This window comes from Pagrus major, chromosome 19 (genome assembly GCF_040436345.1).
Source record: "Pagrus major chromosome 19, Pma_NU_1.0".
In the NCBI taxonomy this organism is placed as follows: domain Eukaryota; kingdom Metazoa; phylum Chordata; class Actinopteri; order Spariformes; family Sparidae; genus Pagrus; species Pagrus major.
Genome location: NC_133233.1, coordinates 17746239 through 17765540, shown reverse-complemented (window position 1 = coordinate 17765540; position 19302 = coordinate 17746239). Strand labels below are relative to the sequence as shown.

The following is a 19302-nucleotide window of genomic DNA, read 5'->3' as shown; positions in this document are numbered from 1 at the left end:
CTAGCTGCCCAGTATCCTCCACTGATGAGTGTCACTGGCAATCAAACATTGCACTATAAATGCACATGTTTTTTTTCAACCATTCACCACTGACAGAACTCAAAATCATACCAAACATGCAAAACAGTTAACAAACAATTCAATGTGATGATATACGACACACAAGCCAGTTGTCATCTACTGTTCATTTCTGCCTCAGTGGGGAATTAAGGTCTCAGGACTATTGAACAAATGGGTCAATTCATTCTTGAGGTAAAGGGAACCAGAAAACCAATTACATCAATACTGAGAAAAACTGAGCATTCACTTTAATGTTGGGCTCAAGATTGTGAAGCTCCCATGGCTCCTAATTACATGAAAATATGTCTCCGCTAACAAGGAACTGGTTGTTATTAAAGCCAAAACTGCTTATTATGCTGAGAAAAAAAACAATAATCAATATTAGAGTTATTCATGTATCTGTGATGTGCTCTACAAGTGAGCTTACTGATGCTGATATCAATAATCATAATATTGTAAAATAATATTAGAATTAATAACCCAGAAAGACTTTTATTGTGGCAATCTTTACATTATTCTAAGGAATATTTAACGAATGGTGCTAGTGGTGGTGTACTTTCACCCCACAAGCCAAAGCACTGCTAGATTTTTCTGTTCTCTGTCATCAGCTTTAAAGTCAACCTCTCTTTCATGCTGCCATCAATACATGTGGGGATTAAAGTGCATCCTCCATCTTTGAAGTGTCACATTTCCCCGTGTCTCTAATTTGCTGTTTGACTCTCTGAGGCACTAATGCCTGCATGAGTGCAGCAACACTCCCACAAGGGAAAAAAAAACCCCAAAAGAAGAATCACACGTTAGCCTGCACCAGTGGATAGAGACCATATTTAATTTTTCACTGAATGTTTAAGAGGTGATGGATCGGCTTTTTCACACCCACAGAATATGCAAACGTAGGTAACAGCAGCTTTTCAGGTTTGAGGAGGTTTTGGGCTACAAAACGATAAAAAAAAAATAAATAAATATGGAGTGTGTTACAGTAAAAAACTTTTGAAACTTTCTGATGAATGATCAAAACATGAAAATTAACCCAAAAAACAGGAAGAAAAACTCTGAGGCTAACTGTTACTTATCACAGCCATACAAGTAGTCAATTGGTCCTGTTGTCATGAAAACAGCAGCAGTAGAGGCCAAATAAAGTCATCTAGGATATTATCTTTGTAAAGAAATGTAAAGGAATGGTTACACATTTTATACTTCGATGACACAACCAGAGGAGGATTAAGGTAGTCATGGGCCCCTAGGCTATTTTTTATGTGGGCCCCCCCTTATGCATCATGCTCTCCCAGAAAAAATTTAATTTTGCACCATGTGTAACAGTGCAGGAGAATATTTGGCAAACATGATCCACACACACTCCAGTTAGCACACAGGTAGGTCAAATCGAATCGATGAGCTTGATTGGATGAGGTGACCCGTGTCTGCCCAATCAGTGCTGTTTTGTTTGTTTATTACCCCATGGACCAATAGAGGTCAATGAATTTTTCCATTATTGTACAAGTACCATAATTATAAAAGTGTATTTAAATTTCTAAATAATCTGACCAATTCAAGGACCCCTCCACAGGGGTGGAGCAGCAATTTTAAATGTGGGGGGGTTCTGGGGTAGCACATGAGCACCGCAACCACCTTTGGCCCCTGTTTCAGTCTAACTAATCAACTAATGCGATGCATTTCTAGATTTTCTTCACTAGGATATGCCAATAATATTGCATTCAAAATGTACATTATAGCACAACGCTCTTTAACCTGAGATATTATATATTCACAAGCAATCACATACCATGGTATTAAGAAATTAATGTATATGTCTTATTAAAGAACAAGTGTGAGTGAGTGAAATTGTCAAGAACACTGTGTTCCTCCCTCTTCTCTTGTGTTATCTCCTTCTCCTCCTCTCATGTTCTCCCCTTCTCCTTCTCCTTGTGTTCTCCCTCTCTTCTCCTGTGTTCTCCCCCTCTTGTCTTCTCTCCAACTTCTCTCCTGTTCTCTCCCTCATCTTCTCCATGCTTTCCTTTGTCCTGACTCCTGAACTTACCTTCCTCAGAAACATCCTACATAAAGAACTCAATGTTAATATTCCTGAACATGGAAGTGTTGAAATATTTTATGTAAACTTAGAACAAACAGCCTTGATTTTGATTAGGAAACATTCAATTCTTTTGTTGTTCTTTTATCTGCTTTTTATTAATTATTTTACATATATTTTGTTGTTCTAATCTGTTTTAACTAATCTTTCATCCTAGCCTTTATTGTACTCTATATTATTTTATTCCTCTTATTATTTAAGATTTTAATAGTTTTATTGCATTTCATTGTCTTCATTTCTATTCTTTTCTAGTTTCTGAGAGCAGTAACAGGGATGAGTTGATGAAGGAGATTTTCTTCATTGAAAAGAAGGTTTTAAGCTCCAACAAATAGCTTTAAGTTACGTAAATGAACACCTACATGGCATTAATGCAAGAATATGAATGTACTACCATAAAATTTAACTAGTGCATTTATGGATTGAAAGCTAGCTTTCTGTTTCCCTCCTGTCACATAACTCCAATTAAATGACAACTTGACTTGAAAAAGAAGTCTATCTTCTGCTGCCTCTTCCTGTTTGGCATTCCTAACAAAAAGAATAATGATAATGTTGAATAATATCAAAATCAGTGGATGTCTCTAGAAAACTATCTGTCAGTTACCATTAACTTTACCTGGCTTGCATTAACTTTGTTTGCCACCTGGCTTGCTTAATATTAGTATGTTTATATTTATATGTACGTGTTTATTTTCCCGGGGGGCGGGACTAGTGGGTTTGGTCAAATGGCTTTGATTGGCTTGATGGCTGTCAATCTATCTAACTTGGCCAATGGGTTTTCATGTATGGGGGACTGAGGTGCGCTCCATTTTAGTACGCTGGTACACTGCGAGGGCGGGCAAACGGTTTAATACCTTAGGAGAAAGTCGGGGGGATGAAATCACCTTGTTTTAAAAGTCCCCCACGGCTGTGACGCCACGGCCCCTCCACACGTGGGGCCCCTAGGCTGCAGCCTAGGGAAGCCTGTGCATTAATCCGCATCTGGACACAACTGATACCACTCTCATGCCTGTTAATCACGAAGCCTGTTAGCCGAGCTTAGTTTAGAGAAGCACCATATTGCACCTTTAAAGGGGCAATATGTAAGAATTGTTGTTGAAAAGATTCAAATATAACTAAAATCAACCAAATGTGAAGAAATAACAGTTTTGAGGATATGATATCTATGTATTGCTGCAGAGATATCGACTGAAGACAACATGATAACCAGCTAGGTTCAGCCCGTCACGGCCCAAAAGTTCTGTGCTAGCAGTGTAAACACCAACACTCCCCTACTCCTCCAAGTTCCCATTCCAGATCGCTAGCTGCACAGCTAACCGAGCTAACAAACTAATGGCAGCTACAGTTAGCAGTTTTTCTGGAAATATGCTGCCCCCTGTTGGTTTGGAGTATGAATTAACAAGTTAGCCAATTCTTACACATTACACGTTTAAAGCCCCCCCCCACAAAAAAAAAAACAAACTCAAAAGAGTTGCCCTGAAGCGTCAAAGGTAGTGGGGAGAAACTGAGGATTAATGAACCCTTGTATTGTCTCTTTAGGTGGGAAAAAAGGAGCAGGCTTTATAAGAACCAGCAGATGTTAATACCGATGTGTCAAGTATAAAGGATAAAAGGTTAGACACAGAGAGGGGAACATTTTTTGTGTTCACACTGAAGAGTCTGAAATGATTATGAGGCCCTTTCGTCTGTGAAAAACCTGCTGAAATCCATTTCAACTGCAATATCGCGACCTGATTTAATATCTTATTTCCCAGTAATTGTAAACAGTTGGATATTAGCGCATCTGTCAGTCAGGGGGGCAAAAATGAGCAATGACTTGCTGGGTCAAGTCAAGATGAGCAGGTAAAAAAGCTGCAGGGAAATTGCCCAGAGGTGTTGAAAAGATGGAATGGATATCCATCAGCAGAGGGCTGAAAATGATTCTCTGAGAGGAGAAAAAAAGGATGTGATGGGGATGTTTTGGGTCAGGCAGCATCAGAGAAAATATCGAAACTGGTGTTCATGCTGATCTGCACCACAGTCAACCCCGCTTTCATGTGTGTTTAATTTATTAACCTAATAATCAATTAAAGTTTAGAGTAAGGCAAAAAAACTTTTACACAGCATGCCAAAAAACTGCTGTGGCCATGATCAACTCTGTAGATTCAGCCTCAGTAAACTACAGACAAAAAACTAAGCCGGCAAAAAAATGTTGCAGCTATTCTGACAGATATTATGATTGCCATATGATTAACGGCTGAAGCCCATGGAAATCACTTTTACATGTTTTAAATCTTGTGTTCTCTGCCCCCTTTCTCATCCCTTAAATAATATTGAAGTGCAGAAGAAAGAAATCAGTCAACACTTATAAGAAGAAAAGAGGGAAATCAAATCATCTGCGTGAAGTGAAGTGAAGGCTTCTATAGAGAGCAGCGCAGCAATAGATACAATATGTTGTGATTCAGCATCGACTTGTCAGTTAAGAAGACCGGTGGTGACAATGGTCAGTGTCATTTTTCTTTATTTCCCGGAGGCTACAGAGTGAAAAATGGAGTCGGTTCTTAAGAAGAATAAGTTCCTGTTAGTTGAGTCATGTAGCTGAGGGAGCAAAAGTTTTGATAGCGCAGGTGTTGTGAACAATTTGAAAGTCTCCAAGAATGTGCAGGCAGCGGGGTAGTTCAAAGAGTGAGAGAGAAAAAAAAAAAACAAGGCCAGTAAGGCTTTGAAAGACAGGGAGGCAAATGGCAGAAATGTCTCCAAAAAACAGATGAGCAAAACAAGACTTCTGAGGTCTAGCTTTTGAGGAGCTCAGTTAAAAAGATCAAAAATTCAAAGCGGTAGCCAAGGAGAGAACAGTCAGGGGGCCCAAACCCACCCCCCACCTCCCCAAAACAATATCCTGCCACTCTAAAGTATTCAATTCACCAACATTTGGGAAGAACTTTACTCAGACTTTAGTACATGAACGTTGATTTGATACGTCCAGCGCAAAATTACATATCAGTGTTAACGTAACCTTTTAATGCATGTCCTGGCTGAAGTGCCAGGTCTGTGTTAAAATTGAATTAAAAGTGACCCATCAACAACTGATGAGAACATTAAGGGATCCTAACCTGATGCAAAGCTAACAAGTGGAATATGCTCAGAACGCAAGGGCGAGTCGCTAGCAAATGCAAGAATGTTTGCTCGCTAGCTAGCGTTCTGGCAGGAATTTAGCATAATATTGTGGGACAATATTTGTAAATTGTCACTTCAAAAAACTTCACAAAAACTATCACGGTCGACGGCAGTATAGCCCAATGGTTCTCACGTCTGAAGTTAGGCAACTGCGATGAAGTTTGCTTTTAGCCTAACGCTAGCTTTTTACTCGGTGGTGATTGTATTTACACTTTAAAAAACACAAAAGTTGTGTTCATTAGTGAAGATTTGGCATTTTTGAGATTGAACAAAACATGTCATATCATTAACTTGTGTTTGACAAAGAGTTCATAGTGTTTTCATTGATGTTTTCTACATATCCATATCAGGGTTGGGGCATTTTGAACATATTGAATATTGGGAGGGATGCGTCAGCCCACAGCCCTGCTGGAGTTAGTCAGGAAGAAAATTACAGAGACACGGAGTGATTTAAAAAAAACACACCGAATTTTGGTCATGTTTCTTTTTCTTATCTTATTTTGGTGACTCATATCTCCTCCTCCCCCCTCTTTCTTTGTGCTCCTTCCAAAATAAAGGTTAAAGGATGAGCCAGATTCCTCCTTGTTTTCTTAGACCCTGACTGTAATCTGTGGCTGAGTGTACGTGCCCATTTCTAATCTGCTCTTTCATTTGGCTCATGTAAAGGCTTCATACTGTTTACAGTAACCTGGATTAACTTTAATTCCAGGGTCTGAGGTACCTGGAGAATCCCCAATATCTATTTGAAACAGGCCGTTCACAGGGTCACTTTTTCCAGAGCATCGTCTGTCAGGTGCCTCTCACTTTACAATCGTTCCTTTCACTCTTTGATCGGATAGGAATACTACACAAATGTAAAAAAAAGTCCTGACATTTTACAGATTAGTCTCATAAATATAAACGATGTAATGATGTAGTTTATGAGCTTCATGAATCAATATCCACTATTCCTGCAAGTTGTTGGCCCTGGGCTTTCTGCAGAGTTTCTAATAATGTCTGCTGTCTTCAGGAGGTGACGGTGAAACTTTAAATGTCAATTTGCATGCAAGCAACACATTTCATTTTCAGTATTTACCCAAAGGCTCGACTGTATGCAAATACACTTTTAAATATCAAAACACTCACAGTATTGGAGACAATGTGAATAAATTAAAATCTGTAAATGTGTGGCAGCCCTGAGCTAATGACAAAATGACCACACAACGTCCTGTATTAGCACCTGAAGGCTTGTTTGCATAAAAATGAATTATTCCATTAATACAACATGATGAAATTCTCAATTCTCTTAATTTCTCAAGCTGAAAATCCAAGTTTGAGATGATTCTACTTGCACATTAATGTGTTTTTCTGTGTTTCATTATTTTCTGTTATTTTTTAGGCCTGTACCGTGGCAAAAAAGTGAGGAAAAAGTGTTTACCTTTGTGCTGGTCACTGAAGTAACTGAAGTAAGTGGGGCAGGTTATCGTCACCACCTCTCCGACGCTGGCTGAAGGCCAACAGGCGATGATGTCCCACATGCCTTGGCAACCTGCCAGGAGGAGACCATAGCATTAACATGGCATCGCTCATACTGTGACAGACACACAGAGACACACATGTCACCATCACTTTATTAAATCATGTGCTGAACATGACGCCCATGACACAGGCAGTGCTGTGCGGTGACCGCAGGTACGGATCTAATACAAGCTGGAAAGAGATGGATTGTGGATGTGCTCCAGCCTGTTTTTGATAGTTTTGGCCCAAAAAGACTTTTTTCCTATAAGCTTACGTTGTGAATATCAGACGTTTTTGTCTTCATCTTATCATATTTTTGTCCATCAAAGACGCCTCATGTATGTGATAAATTATTCCTCGAGTCTGTTTCCATTGAACTTTGCCGCACTTTTGCTTTTATGGATAAACCAACTTCTCCACTTATGCTAAACTTAAATCTTTTTTTTTATATATTCAAGATACTTTTTCATTTTCTGCCTCTCCGCTCAGAGTTTTTTCAATGCACCGATTGAGAATTCACATAAAACCTGGTGAATGGAAACCCACATAATGTCAAAAGGCAAGAGTATGAACTCTCCAGTCTTTGTCCTTGTCCTTTTCAGGAAATACTCCATCCATTCAGTAAGCTTATTTTGGTTAAGCTTTTGGTCCTCTCAATTCTCAATCTTGCTTCCTTTGAATTCTACTAGCATTTGCCTAAAAAAGTGAAAGCCGCACCGCCACTGTCACTGGTTGTTTCGTCTCCTCTGATATAATTGGGCATGAACAAACACATGCCAGGAGTGCATTAGTCTGCTTCAGCTGGGATCAGGGATATTTTCACACACAGTTTATTATAATTGTGCACTTTCTTTGAAATCTTTTTTTTTTAGATTTGTTCTTCTGGCTTTAAATGAAAGTCGCCACCTTTCGCTCTGAAAGCGCGGCGTAGGTCAACAGCACTGACAACGGAGCTGTGACACGTGAGTGAAGCATCAGAAAAGTGTGAAATAGCAGAAACACAAGCAATGAACCATTTCTGAGACACAAACATTTCTCAGGTTCAAAAACCAATGAGAAAACAATTTCTGTCAGAGTGCAGACAGCTTCTTCAAGTCCAAACAATGAAGTCAAAACTCATTTTTCTAACAATGTGCATAGAGTGCCACGTTCGCGCTGGACACCAGAACACACAAACTGCCAACGATAATCAATTTCCATGTCTGTTCTGTTTCATTGCAGAACAATCTCTATATTTAATATGTTGCATAACCTTAGGCTGTGAACATATGGTTTCTCTCACAAATGCACACACTGCTAATTCATTTATTAGGGATGTGACCTCTGAGAGCAGCTTCCACTACCTTCCTGTTGAGGAAGCAGATAGGGGAGTAGAGAAATGAGAGTCGCTGCAGAGATAAGGAGCGAAGCCGTCTCCACGCACGGAGTCCATGTGTTTTACCTTAATGCACTGCACAGTATGGACTGAATGTGGAGTGATTTTTTATTAAAATGAGACCAAATGGAGATAGCCCAAAGTTAATATGGATGAGATATTAAAGATATTAAAGGCATGGATGTATTTTTCTGCCCAGAAACTCCACATGGATGATCTATCTCGTGCTCTTGACCGTACGTTCATTCAGACTTTTACATTATATATTCAGACGCAGCAGATGAGCCCATGGGTGTCAGGCAACGATGCTATCATCAGGCATCTTTGTGACTTTGAGTCACATGGTTATCTTCATTCTTCAACCTCTTGCTAGCGATCATGTTAGCGATAAAATAAAAGTCGTGCTCTCGTTAATGACCCTGCACTCTCACTCTACAGGCTGTGTCTGAAATCACTGTACTTAGTTACATTCATCACTGACAACTTCCTGCTAACAATCCCACAATGAAATATGCTGCATTGATGGATGTGAACATTACTGCTGTGTGACATTAAGCCAGTCAGTGACAATGAAAAGTACTGATTCCTCGCTTCACGATCTGGGTCAGAACCCCTGACATTTGACAAATTGGCACCACTGAAAGTTTGCCAATTTAGCTACATGCAGTTGGTGCTGCAGTCATGGTTGTACAGGAAACTGTCACTTAATAACTTTAATACTGAAGGAAAACCTTAAACATGAGGATTCCCAGGCAGGTTCTTACTATTTCTAAGCGGATTTGTGGACTTTTACCCATGATGAAGATTAGTGATAATGCTATCCTCGATTCACCCACACTGGATCTAAAAATATGTCTATCATGTCGGTGTGTGTTCAGATCCTCCCCTGGGGAGGAGCATTTTCAGCACCTCTGCTACAGAGTAAGCTATAGACACAACAAAGATCACTGCAAGACATTTTGAGCAGGAAAAGCACAGGTGGAATTTATAACATTAATGACGGCTGCATTCCATTTAGGTGAGCAGGTCCCAGGGCTCCGGCATTGCGCATGCTCACTCACTGACACGGACTCATAAGAGATGGAGCCATCGTGAACATTATTGGTTATACCTGTGCTTTTCCAAGTCCAAATGTCTGCCCTGAAAAGGATCAAGAAAACAAAAGAGTTGGAAGATGTCAAATGAATCATACTCACACAGTCCCAAAAAGTGACAACACCTTGTTAAGGTATCTGAAGTTGTGGAAGATGTACATCTGTAAGCTATGTACTATATATGGACTATATATACTATATATACTATATAAGTCAAAGTTTATAGTCGACTAAACCTCGTCGTCCAAGTTTTCTTTACTCCTTTAGTTGCTACTTAGCAACTTAGCTCAGTTAGGTGTGCAGCTATTCAGGGGGAGTACGGTAGTACGGTAAGAAGCAGAAATTATTGTAAAGGTGCACTATTTATGCATAGTTTTTTTTTGTTTTATGTATATCACGACACCCCTTGCTTGAACTAACAACTATTAGTCGACTACTACTCGGGGGTGGCCTTGCTATAATAGTATAACCATTGTCATTAATGCAGATAAAAACTCTCATCGCAGTTCTGCGGAGTTAAAACTGCAGTTAGTCGCTCTCTCCTAGTTTGCAAAATTACCCACAGCTAGTGAGCAGCTGACCGGGGGCGAGACTAGACGCAGACCTAAATGGCATGAAAAAAAAAACATTTCAAAAATGTAGATTATTCGCTCTTTTAAGGCTGTTACCATCCTGCAACTCTGACTACATAATGGTTTGTTTACCTTGAACTGAGAAGTGATTGAAAGAGTTATCTAAGCTGAAGTCATTGCGTCTGTCGGAAATCCGGCTTGTATTTCTGCTATAATGGTGCTATGATGGTGTTTTATCTATAGACTCCCACACTGTATTACCTTCTCACCCTCTCTATTTATTTACTCATGCTGTTTCCCATTTCCTCTGAATAGCCTCTAAATAGTCACAGAGAGGAAAATATGTTTTTGAAATGACCTGAAGTGACGTTCCCGAAGGTGCTGTTCTCGCAGCGCTCTTTCTCCAGCTCGATCTCGTTCACCACGTCGCACATCTGCACCGAAAGCACCTGTGGAAGAGGTGGAAAGAATATTTAGGTGTCAGGAAAACTAAAATGCTTCCATCACACTGCAATTAGACTGCGAAATAATTCATATTCAGTGAGGTTGAGGCTGGTAGACAGGTTACAGCCCAGTGAGTATGTGCTATTAAATATTTTAGTTAACGTTTCCCTTCAACGACTGCGGCCTTTCTATGAGAATGAACCCTCGGCTAATAATACGGTAAAAACCTAGCAATGTTCTCCATGCCTGAAATCCAAACAGAGCTCTCTCTCGCCTGGCTAATAGATGCTATCATGCAAATGGATTAGGAAGTGGAGATGGGAGGCACTGAGTAATCTACTGCAATCGTTCATCTGTGTCAACAAAGGCTGAAAAATGCGAGCTGACAGCCGCTGGCGGAAAGCCGGTGGGGTCAATGAAAATGTGTAAGACGAGCAGCGAGGAGCTTCAGAAGGTCAGTGGAGATGAGGAGAGAGAGAGAAGAAGTCGGCATGAAGGGTATTCGTGAACTCCCGGGGAAGAGCTGCACCCTGTTACCAAAGCTACAACGCGTACATGAGTGAAGGCAATAAAGGTCAGGATCAGGGGAGCGATGCAGCACAAAGCTCATCATTTATTCACAATTGTTTCAGTTCATGTTCTCAAATTGGATCTTATTTATGTCTTTATGTCTGTTTCATGAGCCTCCAGCACCCAGGCGCTGTCAAACCTGAAATGATCCTCATCAGTCTGAGCTCCCGGCTCACCTGACACAGTTGTGAAGAGCAGTCTGCAGTTTACTGCTCAGCTCAGCTCAGCTCAGACAAGACCAACACAACAAACTGTCATTTATGAGAAAGGACACTCAGAGCAACACCTCTGCCCTTAATGTTTCCCACAGCCCTGTTGAGTATATACATAGCAGAGTAATGACTCATGAGGCAGGATAAACGCAGAGGTTACCTGCGTTCATCATTTCAGCCAGGAGTGGGTACACAACACCGACCAGGCCTGAAGGGCTGTGTGATATCTAAAGCGCACAAATACATTAACACATAATATAATTCAGCGCCATTTCAGACAGCGTTACACACCGTCACCAAAATGTGTAGAATTTAATGTGAATGTATATATTAAGGGTGCCGATCGTTTATCGGCTGATATTCATTGTTAAAAGTTTGACTGGTGGTCTCAATCAGAAGAGCTGATCAGATAAACACATGAGAGTTTCTTTCAGTACGGCTAACTAGCTAGCTTTCATTTTTGCAGTGCCCTGTTGGTTTAACCGGCTTTCAAGATCCTACCAGCACGCCACTGGTGACTGAGGGGATAGATGGACCGGAAATGACGAACAATTCACACTCCGTTGTCGTCAGCGTAGTCAGAAAGTCATCAGTTCAATTTATCGTTCGGGATTGTCTGTTCGTAATAAGTACATTTTCTGTCGTGCTGAGAGGGGGGGATGACACAGCGCCGTTTGTTTCGAGCCCTGCAGCATGAGAGCTAATAAAGCTAACAGCTGACTGAGCTATGAACTTACAGCAGAGCTAAACACACAGCAGGACTGAGAGTTTCTGTCCCTGTGTTAAACAGTAGAACTGCAGGTTAATGTGACAACACAACACGTTTACACTAAATAAATGTTTTGAAGCACTTTAGCTTTGTACAGTTTGGAGGTAAAAAATACAGACACTTTGCGTTAGTGTGCATTTTATCAGTCTTCTGTCAGAGGTGAAAGTAACCAGGTACAAGGGGACCAGGTGGTGGAGTAGTGTCTTTAGGGCACAAAGGCCTCAGTACAAAGACTGAGACAACTGAGACTGAGAAAACAGAATTTAAAAAAAAGTAAATAGGACACAGAGTTTGGGAACAATTCTGTGTCTTTTCTTGATCCTCCCACTAATCCTCACCAAATTCAAACATCTCGAGAGTCCTTCAACCCAAAAATGTGTTTTTCTTGGATGTTTGAGCTTCTCTGTGCTGACTGATCCATGTGCAGAGTTTGACACTTCAAGACTGTTTCTCACATTCAAGTCTCTCTGTGCGCATCTTAAATGTTTATGTACGAGCACTATTTTGTAAAATCTCACCTAGTTTGTGAGCCGAGTCCAGCGTCGGCTTATTGTAGATGTAATTTGAAGGAGTTTGCAGGTAATTGAACATTTTGGTGTAAAACCATATCAGACACAAGTTGTTATTCGCAGGAGAGTATTTTATGGTTTCCTAAAACATGTCTGGAGGACATGTATAAATCCTCAGCATAGTGGTTTTAAAAGTTTGTCTCAAGGTTAAGGTGACCGATCTAAAATACTGCCGTGCTGCTGCAGCTAAGTTTGTTCATCAAAGCCAGATGAGCTACCGTTAACTTGTAAGCATCACAAAGACACTGCATCCGGGGAGACGCCTTTAGGTTCCTAGAAAATATGAAGAAAAGTGTACAAACTTTATAATAACTCCAAGTTATTTACTAACAGTTCTCCACAGAGTGACTTATTCCTCCCCCTTGGGTGAGGTCGTCCTGACACTATCACAACCCACAGAACTTTGCTCACAGGAGTTTTTGCCTGCAACCGATTACAGCAGAAAATCCAACATAACCTGAAGTAATAGCAGCAGCACTGGCCAGGAGGCAGGAGATTAAACTGCTAACATTTTCTGTGCAGAGCAACTTGGATGAAGGAGGAAATCTCCTGTTGGTCAGACCCTTCTTTAACCTTATTTTTGATTAGCATGAAATTGATTGTCAGCCAATGTAACAGTGGACCACATCCTGGAGAGGATTTGAGTCTAATAGTCTCTCAGAGGGGGAAGTTTATAACTTATGACTGACCACAGTGAACTTAAAACATAGAATATAATATCTACGGTATGTATTCAAAATATGTCTTGATCAGAATACATCACAATATGTCAAATGTATGCACAAAGTTAAATGATTACCCATCGATTACCCAACTAAGCAGTTCTCCTCAGCTCTGCAGACAATCATTCAGTTAATTGTTTTTGGCCGATAACTTTTGATTCACCAGTCTGCCAAAAAGCTCTGATGAAGCCACTATATGCTACCTGCCAAGTACCAAATGGCTATCAACGTTATAATCCAGCCTGTGAACACAGCAGAGCATTCAGAGGCTAAAGACGTACTTCCATCAGGAAAGCTAAATTCATTTGTAGGTTTCCTGCTATTGTGCATGCCGATTCGTTGTAATACCATCATGGTTACTGGGGACACTCAAATAGAAATATTCATATTATTATGAAACCTGCAGTGTTCCTGATGCAAGTCAAACTGTCTGCTGTGTTGAGAAGAAGTGCAACTACTGTAACATTTAAATGAACTTCTTAAAATCAAAGCAACATTACATAGACATTGTAAGTTTCTGAGCCAGCCATTTCTTTTTTCTGCAGCATGGTAGCTAGTCCATTCTATAGGCTGATGCTACATGTACTGGCTTCCTCCTCCAAATGGTTTCAAGACACGTTTGCAACTCGCATCGCTCTCAACAGGCATGGTCTGTTTTCACTGTCCCTGACTGAGCAGCTGATCCACTCCGGCATCCCACAACATTTCACGGCACAGTGGATCCGTTTCATCACCTCATAATCCTGTGAATAACAAGTTAAACAAGTTTGTGCTTTAACAAGATTGATTATTTATCAAATAAACTTTCAAATTGGACTGGAATTAATGATTAAGCAACCACAAAAAACACTGTTGATGTTGGGGAACAGAGCCTCTTCACATGCAGATTTTCAGCTTAATTTCATGAAAATATGGTGCGTTGTTTCTTCTGCCCTTTTGTGAAATGCAAACCAGTGGCAACAAACTTGACGTTAACCATTAATGCTGCATAAACAGAGGAAAAACGGGAACAAAGTCCCTCATGGGGGGGGGGGGCAGACATGTTACTGGAATGTGTGCAGGGACTTGTACTGTAGGCTGCTGGGATCAAGCTCTCTTCATTGCATGGAAGTAGTTTATTAGTTCATGTATAACCCTGTATACTGTGAACAGAGCCAGAGTACACAAAGAGGGGAGAACAATGATAACAAAATAATCAGAGGGCAGAGTATCTCATTTATGGGAGTGGCTGAATTTATAATCAGGGAAGATACAAGACACAAGGAGAAGCGTTCTGGCAGTGATAAATACTCCAGCTGAAAATGCCAGAGACGAAAATTAATTGCCTGCCTGCCATTTAGAGATGTTAAAACCTTGCCTATGATATCTACACTTTGCTTTAGTGGGCAATGAATCAAAATGTCAATCCCGAGCTATGCAGATGATAAATGAAACCTCTGCAGCGCCTTAGGGACACAAACATAAACACGGCGTCTCCATGAGCAAAACATCACATAAATACCTGCCAGCTTTGATAGTTTGTTAGCGCAGAGCTCATCACGAGGGGCTGCCACGCTGTTGCTTCAAGTGATTGTTGTCATTTCCAACGGCCGCCAGTCTCGCCTTGTTTTAGTACAAGATAACGATCGGATAAAGAACAAGGAGAGCCGGCAGGAAAATGTAGGGAGAAGCTGGTGCCTGTGTGTGGCCACACAATGCAGAGTGATGTGTTTATACCCATCCTACACTTCACCGGAGAACAACATCTACATCATGCGAATACCTCTTCAGCCGTCACCTCGGGCTCTTCCACTTGGGGTTGATAAGCCGGGAATCAAAGTGTGTGCACTGGACAGAGATTAAACTCTTTCCCAGCCAAACTCGCGTAAACACAGGGAACATGTTTGGATCGTGCTAAAAAAACTGTTCGGGCTGAACTCAGTCTGTGCAGTAAGTGTGTAATATTGAGCACAACTGTACATTTCTCTGCATTTTAGCATTTTCCAAATGTCTTAAAAACTAGTTTGACATAAATCTTCTGTATTTTACCAGGAGTTAGATGAGAAGATGAATATCATTCTCAAACTTGGGTATAAATTATATACTTTATAAAGGCAGATCAGGTTGATTAACCAGATGCAGGCAGAAACAGACACCCTGTATCGGTCTAAAGTTAAAAAATATGCATACCAGCATCTATAAACTCACTGACTGACACGTTATACATTGTTTGTTTAATCTGTAAACAAACAGACCGGGAGTTTTGGGCTGTTTCTCTGCAGGCGCTGTAATCAGGGTGGGAAATTAACTATTCACCAGAGACTCGATAATTAATCATTATTTTGTGTCTGAAATCCACCAGACGCTTTCATATTTTACCAGCTTTGGTCGGTGGTGTAACAGTGGTTACATTTTTTTGAAGGTGATTCTTTTCACTATCAGAATTTCACAGAATCAGACTGATCCATTCTGTCAGATAACAATTGAAAAGTCTAGAGGAGCTGCACGAGTAAATCATTTTATCCTCATTCAAGTCAATGAAGGACGGGAAGAGTGCTGCACAATGCAGAAGCTACGAGGAAAGCGTTTGTGTTTTTTTGCACCCAAGAAGTCAAGCTTTCTTGGCTTCATGTTCGACTGAGCAGCTGTCACACTGTTGAAATGAACAGACTCCCCTACAATGCTGTATCCAGAATTACCCTTGAGATACATATAGATGGATGCATATGGATGCACACGGCACTGTCATCAGCTGGCTGCTGACACCTCGACGTCAGAAATAAACCGAATGAAACAAAGTCTGGGATATCTTATTTACACCATACAGTGAGCTCATCAGGAAGCTAAGCATGCAGTTCTAGTTCCATATTTATTGCACAACCATGAAGGTGTCATTGATCTTCTCATCTGACCCTTGGCAAAAAAGTGAATATGCATATTTCCAAAAGTGACGATCAAGATTATGTGTTTAAAAAGTTTCTTTGGGGCAAACTGGTGGTTTTATATTTGCAGAGAGGCAGGAAGGAGGAGTCATTCAAGAAAAAATCAGCAAAAGTGCCTTCTTCGTTGCCCCTACAGTAGATAAAACATGATAAATTGCCCTCTAAGGTGCCCAACCAGGGGACAAAATGCAGTTCCCCTCGAATATCCCGAGTCCGCCACTGTCGCCCACCCCCAATACTCCTCTTCTCACATCTGCATTGTGTAAAACCAACAGCAGTGACAGTCAGCCACTTCAATGCACTTTTTAACCACTTATGGGATTTTCTGTGCCTCGCTCAACACCACAGTTCCTCACTAGATATATTGATGAAACATGTCAGGGTATGTTATTGTAAAGCAGCCGCCGAGGATTGTGCAAAGGACACGAATAGAGCCCACCAGGAGCACGCTGGCTAACTGTCAAATGTTTTTCACACTGGTGCCTATAAGAGCCACTGAAATATGTCAACAAATGACGTATCCGGTTGATCTTTAAAGCCTCGGGTGGGCCAGACATCTGAGAGTTAGGAGAGCAAACGAAGACTCTATTCTGCCTGGAAAAGGCTTCACTGACAGGCGTTAAAGGAGGCCATGCTGAGCATCAAATGACGAGAATCCACCAAAGACATGACCCTTATCATAATCAGAAATCTTAAGCTTCTTAGAAGCAGATCTGCTCATCGATTTTCTTTCCCACATCTCTAAAATTGTATTAAAAAGCAATGAAATTCCCGATAAGTTAAATTACCCGGATACCTGCAGAGATAAGATGCACGAGTAAATCCCTGTCAGGAGCTGCGAGCGCTGAGAGGAACAGCAGCAGAGCGCTTCTGACATTTCTTAACGGAGATAAAACGTCTCCGTCTGTAGATGGCACTTGATTTTCTTACAGATTTTGTTATGCTATCAGATGGTGGTGATTAATTCAGTTTAGATTAGCCTTAACTCAAAGTCCTGTAAATATATAACATTTTTAACATTAAAGGTGCAATATGTAAAGACATCTACTGAAGTTAGCATGCTAATCAGTCCTAGCCAGTTCGTACCTCAGGCAGTGACAGTCCGATTGAAACCACCACCAACTCCCGGTCCAGGCAGAGTCGGCTTACATGACCGCTAGCTGCACGGTCAACTGAGCTTACTAGCTAATGGTAGCTACAATTAGCAGCTATGTTTGGAGCTGTTCAGGGTTCGACAGGTGGCCAATTCTTACATATTGAACCACACGTGAACTACAAAGTGTCCAAGTCTTATATTAAAACTGAACAGTCCACTGACTTTTCTGAACATACTTGCTGAAACATCTGAGTAGTAGTAACAGAATACTGATTAAAATGTGATCAGTCGTGCCTTGTTTTACAGTTTGATCTGAGTTTCGTGAGCAGTGTGTCTTCAGACGCCGCTCTCTTTTAGTTCCTCCGACATTATCGAGTGAACGATTCGCGCGTTTGTTTCGGCCTGAGATGCCGTCGCCCCAGTGCGATATCTAGTGGCCGCGAATGTCTTTACATTTAACCCTTAAAGATCACTCGTGATTCCCAAAAAATAGACATTTTGACTTATGTGTAACTAAAAACATAGATGCAGGAGAGACTTAACATATAGCACCCTCATGTGCACAAATCACAGCAGTTGACACCTCCCTGCAGCAAAGCACTACGCCTCTGAAAGATGCATGACTTGCTACCATGTGGCAATGCCTCAGGACTTTCCCTCCAATTTATCCAAACACAGAGAGAATACGAATATATATTGAAAAATCATGAAATTACTGTACATATCCTCCTTGGAGCAAATTCTTCATAACAGTGGGCATATCCTAACTATGATGAGCAGTCAGCAATATTATAGTGGATGATGTTACTGTTTAGATGTATTCAGCAGATAGAAATTTACAGTGTGTCCAACAGCATTATTGACTAATATTCCTCATTCCAGTTTAAAAGCTTCTGATCTACAGATTATCAATAAAACTGTGATTTTACTTGCTTTGTATGGCAACAAAGACAGCAGGAAATTAAACTCTGACATTAAGGGATTGTTCTTCAGGTAACAGCTAAAAGCGTAGTTAACATTTGTGGCACAGGGACCTCTGAGAATCCGAACAGTCTTATTGTAACAAATGTTGACTTCTTATGTCACTTGTCGTGATGTGTTGGCGGTGAAGCACACACTGTTCTCGGGGCCAGACACTGAAGAAACTTCACCTTCACCAGCACTGACTCAGCTGCAGACAGTGGGATGAAATATAATTATTTTAAATGTTAAAGGCTCATCTCTGGGGCAGGATGACCGCCTATAATGATTTTTTTTTTACAGTGTTCCTTTTTAAAAAAGGAAAAAAGGAACATACCACTACTTTTTATATAAAAGTGTCTTTGTTGTCACTTTAAAGGAATCCATAATTGTTGAGTGTTATTGTGTCTCCTATTTAATGACATCTGGGACCATGTAGGAATTAGGTGTTACACATGGTATCCCTTGGATTCATGCCTTCTATAGCCATAAATTAAATCAAGAAGATGTTAAAGATCTAATAGATAGATAGATAGATAAAACTACTCTTACTCATAAACACAGTAACGGGCGTAAAACAAGCTGAATCATGATTTCCAAACTCATCTAAATAAGGATTTAATGTCTACAGAACTCGTTTTAATTATCTGACTCGTGACTACAACCCATAAAAAAACCCATTACCAAAGTAAAGGACAGCACTTACTTTTGGCACATATCCGTGGAGCAGCAGGAGAAAGACCAGCTGTGGCGCATCCATTCTGTCCGTTTAGTTCGGGAGTTTCTTACTCCTCGATACTGGCAAAAGTCCTCAGTCAGTCTTTAAAAGGTGTGTGTCTCTCTCTCTCTGTGTGCGTGTGTGTGTGTGTGTGTGAAGACAACGACACTGTGTCTGTGAGGTGAGCCAAACCGCTGCTGCCGCCCCATCGGACTGCGCTTTTCTCTGCGCGCTCCTCCAGCAGGAGAGCCGCATCTGTTTGACTGTACCCGCCTCCTGCTCCTCCGCCCATTCACAACTCCACAGTCCCAGGAGGCAGTTTGTTAACAAGCCTGTCAGCCCGCTGGAGATTAACTAACGATGCTGTGAGTAAGAGGAGCCACTAATGACTTGTTGTGTAACCCGGGGTTCGTCCTTTGTGATGGGGCCAACTAGTGCTTCATCCAATTCAGCCCGAATTTAACCTGCATGTTCATGAAAC

General features: G+C 40.9%; 1 protein-coding gene across 1 annotated transcript in view; it reads right to left on the bottom strand.

The window, feature by feature from the left end:
• Positions 1-18936, bottom strand: part of vipr1b (vasoactive intestinal peptide receptor 1b) — a 48423-nt gene extending 29487 nt beyond the window's left edge. Inside the window, 3 exon segments of the mRNA XM_073488900.1 lie at positions 6720-6830; positions 10199-10289; positions 18810-18936. Coding sequence (XP_073345001.1) covers positions 6720-6830; positions 10199-10289; positions 18810-18863 — 256 coding nt within the window. The 5' untranslated portion in view covers positions 18864-18936.
• Positions 18937-19302: the final 366 nt, after the last annotated feature.